The sequence below is a fragment of the Lissotriton helveticus genome, chromosome 5_1 (genome assembly GCF_964261635.1).
Source record: "Lissotriton helveticus chromosome 5_1, aLisHel1.1, whole genome shotgun sequence".
NCBI lineage: Eukaryota > Metazoa > Chordata > Amphibia > Caudata > Salamandridae > Lissotriton > Lissotriton helveticus.
This window is the reverse complement of record NC_136065.1, coordinates 2037918900-2037929692: the sequence shown is the minus strand read 5'-3', so window position 1 is coordinate 2037929692 and position 10793 is coordinate 2037918900. Positions and strand designations below refer to the sequence as shown.

General features: G+C 41.6%; 1 protein-coding gene across 1 annotated transcript in view; it reads right to left on the bottom strand.

Moving 5' to 3' along the window:
• Positions 1-1677: 1677 nt before the first annotated feature.
• LOC144756225 (butyrophilin subfamily 1 member A1-like) overlaps positions 1678-10793 on the bottom strand; it is a 121776-nt gene continuing 112660 nt past the window's right edge. Inside the window, exon 8 of the mRNA XM_078645842.1 lies at positions 1678-2472. Within this exon, the coding sequence (XP_078501968.1) occupies positions 1958-2472 (515 nt within the window). The 3' untranslated portion in view covers positions 1678-1957. The remainder of the gene's footprint in view (positions 2473-10793) is intronic.

Sequence of the window (10793 nt, the reverse complement as noted above, 5' to 3'; positions counted from 1 at the left end):
ACATTCAACTCTTTTCTCTGGGGAAGTCACTTTATAATACGTACGGATCATAGTCCTTTAGTCTCAATCCTATCTGGTGAGAAGATTAAGGAGCACACTCCAAGGATTGCTAGGTTGTCAACAAAGTTACTTCAGTACAATTTTGATATTGTCTATTTACCAGGAATGAAGAATGTCAGGGCTGACTACTTCTCACGTTTTCCTATTTCTGGCAATGACTCTGATTTTGAGAAGGAAGATGATCAAGAGGATTGCTTTGTTGCTGCTTTAGATCTTGAGGGAATGTGTGCTGTCAATGAGGCTGAATGGAGAAGGGAGTTGTCGAAGGATAAAGTACTTGCTCAAGTCATCGATTATATGAAATCTGGCTGGCCCAGGGAGAAAAATGTCTCAGGACAATTTCAGACGTTTGTTAAAATTTCTGATGAGCTCACAGTTCAGGATGGTATTCTTCAGCGGTGTGGTAGACTGATTCCTCCTGAGAGTTTAAGGGAACGTCTCATTGATGGTGCGCTTGAAGGTCATTTGGGGAAAACGTTCACTAAACGTAGGTTGCGTGATGTATTTTGGTGGCCCCAAATGGATATGTGTGTCGACACATTAGTTGATGGTTGTGTTAATTGCAATTCTTCCGACAAGAGCCATAAAGTGAGAACACCTCCTTTAGAGCCTATTCAATTTCCAGAAAGAGCGTGGGAGAGGATTGTTGGTCCTTTTAATCTCTTACCTCCTTCTTCACGTTTTGCCATCGTTGCCATTGATTACTACTCCAAATGGCCGGAGGTTCGGTTTATCAGTGAACCCTCCTCAGCTAATGCCATCCTTTTCCTGAAGGATATTTTCCTTAGGGAAGGATTTCCTTCGTTTGTCATGACCGACAATGGTGTACAGTTCGTTAGCTCTGAATTTGAGTGTTTTCTTAGACAAGGTGGTGTCTCTCACAAGAAGAGTTCCTTCTATCATCCCCAAGCTAATGGCCTTGTCGAGAGAATGTACCGGGTGTTGAATAATTGTGTGCAATGGGCTATTGCTAGCAAATGTGTACTTGAGAATGCTGTTCGTTCCATGTTATGGTTCTATCGCACCACAGCACATTCATCTACTGGGGTGTCTCCATTTGAACTTCTAAGAGGGAGAAAGCCGTCTACCAAGATTTGTCCGGGTTGGATGTCCAAATGGGTCAAAATGAATGTTATGGATGGCATTGATGGATTTGTAAGAGACAATGTTACTAAAGCACAATCAAGGCAAAAGGTTTACTTTGATGAAAGAAAAAGAGCTGTATCGCATAATATTTGTGCTGGTGATGTTGTTCGCATTAAGAATCCTGTCCATGTCACCAAGGGAAGGAGTAAATTCACTGAACCTTTAGTTGTTGATAAGGTTTGCGTAATGCTGTGCGGGTCAACAACAGTCATTGGTGGAATATTTGTAAAGTTGTTAAAGTCAAGGGTGGGAACGTTGATTCTGATAACCATAACCATTTGTCTGGTTCTTCTTCTGAAACCATTAACTCTGATAACGGTAGTAATGATGTTAGCTTGTTGCCTGTACTTCGCAGGAGTTTGAGAGTGTCTAGGATTCCTGCCAGGTTCAGGTAGTTTACCTGCCTTAAGTTTTCTCTTTCCATGACTTGTGTCTTTTGTTTCTTTCCTCATATTTCTCCTCATCTTCCCCTTTTCTTTCTTTTCTGTATCCTTTCTTCTTTTCCCCTCTATGTTTTCTTTTGTTTTGTAGGAAGGAGGATAATGTAGTATGCTGTTTTGTGCCTCACTGGCATTAGTAGTTGGAACACTGTGATTTGAGCATTATGGGGTTTGTTGTGGAATGCTGACTGTTTTGACAGTTTGTGCCTGTTGCTCATCCATGTCGCTGTGTCACTCTTGAGCACAATAAAATCTACTTATAATCTACAACTACGTCTACGCTTATGATCAGAAACACTACAATTTACTATTCAAAAGCAGAGTTGAATCTGAGCTCCATTGCCCCAGAGACAGAAAAATGGTCGGATGTCCTGAGTAAATGAGTCTGTGAAGGTGTAGAGGAGCATCATAGTATCAGCATTGTAAAAGGTAAGTTGTCCCTTTTCAAAGTCCAGGTAAACCCCCACCTTCTGTATTCTCTCCTGAACAGGCAGGGGAGTTTTCTCTGGGGATGTGAGGGCACTGTACTCCCCACTAATCAGCTGTAGCACCCAGAAGCCCTCGTTGGGGTTAAACTTGATCCCTCCCTTCCGCTTAACAGATTCGTAGGCCGCCCCCAAGACCCACCAGGTCCATTTACCCACATCTGCCTCCCAGTAATGCCTGCCTGAGGAAAACATTTCCTTGCTGAGGACTGCGGGCATGAGTGAAAACCTCTGGTTATTGTCCTCCACATCTTGAATGGTATTTCCACGAGTCACAACCTTGAGGTCAGCAGACAGGATGAGTTCATGGTGAGCTGTTTCAGGATCAAATGTCAATCTCACTAGAAGGGAGAAGAGAGATAAGGCAAAATTAGTGCCAACAGTACTTACTGGCAGTGCTGGAATAGAATTGGGATCCAATCAGACTCCGGATCTGGCATATATTCTTAATCCTGGTCCAACAAATAGCACACCTTGCTGGTACACAAATGCAGCAAACACCAGGCTGAGTGGTGCCGGCACATATTAACTATGCATCTGACTGTGGCTTGCAGGTAGGGTTGCCACATGGCCAAATGTTTACTGGCCTGCCTGTATTTTTAAGGCCAGGCCAGTAAAGATTTTTGGAAAAGCAGAGAAAGCAGATATTTTTTTCCATTTTGAAACCTAAAGAACATGTTACTTACCTTTGGTAATGATCTTTTGGGTGGATACTCTATCTAACCAATCTAACCACACTTTCCTCACCTTGTGAATATGCCCAGGTGACGTACTGGATCCTGAAAGTTTAAAGCAGTACTCCTGCACTGATGTCGTTCCACTCCGGAAGTCACTAGAGGAGCTGAATGTAAGCGCCACCCATGGGAGCTGATGTCAGTTGCTTTCTAGGCTCTCCGTGCCCTCAGACCCACAACCCGCAGGCAGATGACCAGGACAGTGTGCAGATCTCTAAAATGGGACCTGTTCACAGTACAGGGAGGTGGGAAGGTCAAGGCGGAATCCGCGGTTAGTAAAGTTCAGCCTAGGAAATAGTGTCTTCATCTCATGTCGATTACGTGTCTTTTGATGTATATTTTCCTGTACAAATTGCTCATTTTTACAGATGATGCTGGAGCTCTCTGGTTTACCCCAACATTTGATAACAGAGCCTGGTCAGTCTGTCTCTTGCTCAGAATCTTGAATTCTTTCTTCTGAGGTTTGACTTAATGTCAGACCATCTGCTGCATTTTACTGAACCTTATTGCTAATTCCCTATATAAGATTTTTTATACATTTTCATTTAAATTAACCATATTTCGCCCTCTTTAATGTCTTTAATTATTTGATAAACCTTCATGGTTTCTAACTGTAACTTGTCTCAAGAAGGCTTATTTAATTGTCTATGCCGTGTGATTTTGCATATGCCTTTTTTGGTTCTTTATAATGCGGTACTTTGCCACACAGATAATTATTTATAATGTGTTATTGCCATTCAAAAAAAGAGAGATTTAAGGCTTATGGATGGGTAAGGGTTCAGGGTTGTAAGAGTTTTAAAGGGTATTTTAGGTTTTAGGTGTAAGTGAAGATTCAGGGTAGTAAGGGGTTTTAAAGGGGTATTTGGTTCCAGGGGTGGGTAGTGGTAAGGGGTTTTTCGCGGGTTCAGGAGTAGACAGAGGTAAAGGGAGGTAAAGGGTTTTAAAAAACAAAGGGATTTAGGGAAGCTACCACCCCAACAGAAAATAGAGGTAGTTATAGTTGGGACCAGAATTCAAATGGAAGTTTATTTTTTGATCTGGTAATACCTTTGGTGCCGTATATCAAATCATTTAGGAAACATTCCACAAAACAAGGTTTATCCAACTCTGCTCCTTCCTGGAAAGTTTCAGTAGGATCCATCAAGCAGAGGCTGAGAAAAAGGGGGAGGGGCCCAAAAAGCACTTTACCCATGCAATTTCCCATAGGAAAACTGAACAGAGCTACAGCCAAAATGACAGAATAGAATAACACCAAAATTGACAGAAAAAATGGATCTTTACCCAGAGAGAGTGCTTTATGTGATTTGATGTAAATCCGTTTGGTAGTTATTGAGAAAGGTGTAAAATTTAGCGATGTAGTACTTCCGAAGGAGTAGTGAAGGTATAAATGAGGTACTACTGAGGAAAATAACTATAAAAGAAGCCTTCTGATTGGCTGATCCGGTGACCGGCTTCAGCGTTGTGAGATTTAGAGCTGTGATTGGCTGGTTGGAACATGAAAAGAAATGCTGTGGCCTCCATTTTAAAGTTTGGTCCTCGGGTCCTGCAAAATAAAAGGATACAACATACAAGGGGGCTGGATAGCGATACCCTGAACCCCTAGCCCTTTGGCTAGGGGTTCAGGGGATTATTAGTAAGCCAATGAATGAATGAAAGCTCAGAATTGCCCTCGTACTCTTTTTTCAGTAGTGAGAAAACTAACAGGAGCAGATTCAATTCCGGCCTCCCCCACCCTGGACGAGGCTCAATGCAATTCCATTGCAAACATTTTTATAGCGAAGGTGGAACTGATTTACGACTCACTGAGTCCTTCCACTCTCAATATTGAGCCTTCACCGGGGCCAGCTTTAGTTCTAGTCAATTTGCCCTCCTTGACAACCAAATTCACTAACTGGACACCATTTGATGATGCCCCTTTTGCTTCCTGTTTGAACAGCATCAAATCTGGCTCTCCACGCGATCCGGTACCGGCCAAAATCTTAAAACAACTTGAGCTCTCGCCGTGTCCTAATGAAGCTTCTCAACTCTTCTCTGTCTGAGTCCCACGTCCCACAGGATTGGAAACACGCGATGGTCATTCCCTTATTGAAAAAGGTCGGAGCTGACGTGACAAATTTATCTAATTTTAGACCTATTTCGTTGCTCCCCGTCCTTTCTAAGATCCTGGAAAGGCATATTAATACTCAACTAACTCACCTTGTTGAGAGTCTGGGATTTTTACATCCATCCCAGTCAGGTTTCAGGGCGCATCATTCAACCGAAACCACACTCCTAGGAGTTACCGAGAGTTTGCGACACGGTATCGACCGCGGAGAAACATCGGCACTCCCCTTACTTGATTTGAGTGCGGCGTTCGATACCGTGTCTCATTCCATCCTTCTTGAGACTCTTTGGTCCCTGGGAGTGGAGGGCCCTGCTTTGACCTGGATAGCTTCCTTCTTAAGTGACCGCACTTTTCAGGTCTTCACTGCCAAAGCCTCCTCTACAGTTTGTCCATCAGCGTACGGCGTTCCCCAGGGGTTTATACTTAGCCCATTGCTATTTAACATCTACGTTAGACCCCTGGCCAGTATTGTGAAGGAAGCCGGTCTTACGTTATACTCTTACGCTGGTGACACTCAGAATATTTTTTCTCTTTCCAACAAGGAGTGCAATAAAATCTCAACGCTGAAATCAGGTCTGACCCGTGTGTCCCAATGGATGAAAAGTAATTTTCTTAAATTGAACGGGGACAAAACCGAGGTGGTGATACTGGGCAAGGACAAAGATCTGTGGGGTTCCCACCATTGGCCGATGGACATGGGACCAACCCCTCATCCCGTCACCCAAGTTCGGAACCTCGGATTCCTCATTGACGAAAATCTTACTATGAGGCAACAGGCAGCCAAGGTGGCGTCCATCTGTTTTGCCACCTTGAGATGGCTTCAGAAAATGTTGTGGATGCTGCCTCTTTCAACACAGAGAACCGTAGTGCAGGCATTGGTTGTTTCCCGCCTGGACTACGGCAACGTTCTCTATCTTGGAGCAGATTCCGCAACGATAAATAGGCTCCAAGTGGTCCAGAATGCGGCTGCTCGGCTCCTTTGTAATGTTTCGCGAAGAACATCTGCTTCCTTTGCTCTTCGAGACCTCCATGGGCTCAGGATCTCGAATTGAATTAAATTTAAAGCCCTTTGCCACGTTTTCAGGATTAAACTAGGCTCAGCTCCGAAATACCTTCAGGGCTTAATACAGTCATATAAGCCAACCCGTAATTTGAGATCCTCCGGAAGTGGTGACTTTGTGGTCCCCAGGTTCAGGCTAGTGAAAATGGGTGGTCGTTCCTTTTCTCATTTGGGCCCAAAAATTTGGAACGTCCTTCCCGTGGCCCTAAAGACGGAGACCTCTCTCCTTCGTTTCCGTAAAAGACTCAAAACTTGGCTCTTTCAGCAGTGAGTAGAAGGTTTTTGTCCAAGAAGTCCAGCCTGCTAGTCTTTTTTCTTCTTGAGTCTGTCACTTGGCGCCGGGAAACCCACTGCGGGTAGCTGTGCGCCTTACAAGTTTAATAAAATAAAAATAAATAAATAAATGAATGGTGCCAGGTGTTGTATTTTCATTATAGTTGTATATAGTATACTTTTCCTTTAAGGTCATTGTATTAGAGATGTACTCTTAAAGCTGTTCTTGTGATCTGTTGCCATGTTGTGGAGATTCTAGATTCCATGCAACAGACTTCATGGGACTACTGAACTGACCAGTTGCTGTACTGAATCCTGAATAAATCCTATTTTATAATATTGGATTTGTACTGATTTACTACAAAATTGGCGACAATTACCCTGGTCTGCTACATATGGAACACAGGAGCGACCAGAAAATCCGAATCTACGCAAGATTTTTTTTATTATTCATTTTTCAGTTTCTTGGAACTTTTATCGTTATTCTGGAATTTTTACAATTTTATACACTTCTGGAGTAGCACCTGAAGAATTCTGGACATATTGAACATCCTATTGCAAGTATTTGGAACTATTGGATAATTTTTATGGTCAACCTCTTGGGGTGCAATTAATATCTAAAGAGGTGAAAGATTTTCTTGGTTCTTGTGGAATTAAACAGATCACCACCCCTCTTTATGAACCACAAGGCAATGGTCAGGTGGAGAGATTTAATCGCGTGTTGAAGGACTGTGTGGAATGGGCCAGGAAGACTACTAGTGTGTGGAAAAGTGTACTTTGTGAGAGACTGTGAATGTATAGAATTACTCCTCATTCTGTCACCGAACTTAGTCCGTTCCGCTTTTTAAGAGGAAGAGAACCGGTGTCTAAGTTGTGTCCTTGGTGGATGAAGGAGAAATTGAATTTTTCTATTCCGATTGAAATGCATAGCACCTCATTGAGGGTAAAACATCACCAAGATAGAATGAAAGCGTATCATGATGCTAAACATAATGTGAAGATTCCTGACTTTATAGTTGGGGATTTGGTGAGGATACGTAAACCTGTTTTTTTTAATTAAAGGTTCCTCGAAGTTTGGGCCAATTTGGAAAGTTGTGAAGGTTAATCTTAACAGCATTGTTACTAATGATGGTAAGGTCTGGAATGTCAGACGTGTTGTTAAATGTCACAATATTTCCAAAAATGTTTTTTCTTCTAATGGGAATAGAAGTGGTCGTTTTAATATTGTGCCTAGAAGAGACATAATTTCTGGAAAAGACACAATTTCTTCAAGAGTTAAATCAGACAGAAGAGTCATTAAAACTCCAGCTAGATTTAGAGATTAGTTATTCTTTTCTATTTTTTGTTGTTGTTGTTTTCTTTTTTTTTTTTTTAAGGGATAAGATGTGTTGTATTTTCATTATAGTTGTATATAGTATACTTTTCCTTTAAGGTCATTGTATTAGAGATTTACTCTTAAAGCTGTTATCTGTTGCCATGGTGTGGAGATTCTAGATTCCATGCAACAGACTTCATGGGACTACTGAACTGGCCAGTTGCTGTACTGTGTTCTCCTGAATAAATCCTATTTTATAATATTGGATTTGTACTGATTTACTACACCAGGTTCATGATTTTGATCTCTTCCAGCGATGTAAACTTGATATATAGCTGTGTGTCATCTGCGTACATGTGAAAGGAGATGTTTGCCTGCTGTAACATTTCTGTTAGTGGTTCTACCTATAGATTGAATAGAAATGGGAATAGTGTTGATCCCTGTGGTACTCCAATGAGGTTAGGGGATGATGCTGATAGTATTTGGCTCACCATGAATTTTTGTGATCTGTTCTCAAAGAAGGATCTAAACCAATTGAGGACTCTGCCCGATAATCCCATACATTCCTCCAGCTGGTCTAGTATTTTGACATGATTTACGGTGTTGAATGCGGACCAAAGATAGAGCAGTACTAGGAGACAAGTTTCATTGCGGTCTACGGCAAGTAGAGCGTCATCCACTATGTGAAGAATTGCTATTTCAGTACTGTGATTTGCTCTGAACCCTGAATGGAAGTCGTTCAGAAGTTTGAATGCAGAAATGTGTTGGCTCATTTGTTGTTGAACACATTTTTCCAGAACTTTGGCTAGCATGGGAATGTTTGCTACCGGTCAAAAGTTATTAGGGTCTGAGGGGTTCTCAGTGGGTTGGAATGACTTGCCCCGTTTTTAGGCAGACGGGTAATTAGCCTTGCGATAGCGAAGAAATAATAATCTTGGTCCATGAGGGGATGAGCAGGTGGTTGATTGTAGACCAGCATTTTGAGGGTAGAGGATAATTGAAATGGTTGTTCGGTTTTATGGTCAATAGGGTCTTGGCAAATATCTTTGTGGTCATATAACTTGAATTCTGACCATAGAGCATTATTTTGGGGCATTGATTAAGATGGTTGAGACTGAAGCTTAGCTGGACTGCTTTTTTGGATCGAGCGGTTCTCCCCGGCTTTCTTGAGCTCGATCTCCAGGGAGTTGGCTTTGGCTGTAAAGAAGGAAGAGCATTTTTTACAGATGATTTTCGATTTTGGAGCTATTAGAGAAGATTTGGCTGTTTTGTTAGATTGATCTTTTAATAGTTAAAAAAGTTTCCTCTGTTTTTTTGCATTATCCAGTTCTCTTTTAAAGAAGTCTTTTTTGTTTTTAGAATACTTTTATTGTAGGCATTTCTGGCCTGTTTAAGTAGTTTTAAATGGGTGGAGGATGGGTGTTTTCTCCATTTCTGTTCTGTTAGTCTGAATATCCAGCTTTCTTCGTTGAGCAATCCATTAAACCAAGGGTTTTTATCTTTGTCCGGTATTCTTTTGAGTTTTAACGGGGCTATGTCATCAATTATTTTTGTCTTTGTGGTGTTGTAGTGTTCCGTGAGTTCGCTGGCGTCTGCCATCTTATTAGGAGTTTGCAGTTCTTTCGCATATCGTGTCACAAGATTCTTCATATTGAGATCTTTGGTGTCACAGACCCATTGTCTGGCTTTGATTGATTGTGAGGTTGTTTTCCTCTTTATGTAGGGTACTTGGAAGGTAATAATGTGATGATCTGACCAGTCACACAGGATGATCGCGATTGTATCAACAGCTTGGAGATGATCCAATCAAGTTTAGAGTCTTTCGTGTGGGTTGGTACCAAGGAATGATCTTTGAGGAAGACTGAACAAATTGACCTGAATATCATTGCGGTCTTCCCAGTGATGAATGAAGTCCCCTAAAAAAATATTATCGTTGGAGTGAGGAGTAGAGTTTGCTGTGATGATTTCTATCAGCTGGTCTACGAACATGGTGTTTTTGCCAGTGGGATGGTACAACACGTGTAGTTTGCAAAGTTGGTTCTATGTGGATCCTAAGGACAGACCGAGGTATTCATATGATTCAAGGGGGTCAGAATGTACTTTCATGATAGCGATGTCAGATCTATATATACAGGCGTTTTGTTTAACCTGTCAAGTCTCACAATGTTGTAGTTCAGTGGAACCAATAGATCACGGCAAGGGGAAGATGATTCCGACAGCCATGATTCAATACTAATTTGTGCAGTGTTTGGCAGGGCTCGGCAACAGTACTTATTTCTATACACCTATACATATTAATTACAATACACCATGAGGAGGAGCTCTGTCTATTTTTTGAGCAATGAAGGTCATTACAGTGGTTAACAATTCAATATGCTAAAAAGATGTACAGAAGTAGCTTTTCTAGGCCTTCTCTAAAACCTATGGGGGCATATGTGTCATCCGTTTTTTTAGTCGCAAATGGTGCGATTCGCAAAAAAGCAGCGCTTGCGACTTAAAATTCTGAAAATGCGATATTTGATTGCGATTCCTTAAATGCTATGTATGAAGCACCCAAGTTGTGCGATTTCTCATTAAGAAATCGCAAATTACCACCAACTTGCAGTTGGTGGTAATTTGCGATTTCTTTCACAAATGCACTGTTTGCCATTTGTGAAGGTGTCATGCGGCGCCCATACATGCCCTTACATGTATGGGCGCCGTGCGCCATATACCCACACATACAAATTTCAGGGGTGCATCAGGGTATCCTTATGACACCCTTGCACCCTTGAAATTATTCTCAATTTGCGAATCGCAAATTGAGAATAACTTCCCATTCATTCCCATGGGCCTCCTGGCCCATAGAAATGAATGGGAAAGTATTCCCTAATTGCAAATTCGTAATTTGCTAATCGCAATGTAGGAATATTAAGAAATCGCTAAAAAATTGCGATTTTTTACATACATCCTTTTTGCAATTCTCAAATAGCGATTTCTAATAAATCGCTATTTGAGAATCGCAAATGAGGGTGTTGATACATATGGCCCTTGGTGACCTAAAACTGTCCGATATTTCGTACTTGTTTAATTCTGATGATTAGTAAGTAATACTAGCACTTGCATTTGTAAGTAGTAGCAGGAGCTGTGGGTGGTGCGCGCTGCAGTAGTAGACCTCAACTGTGGCATTTTATTTT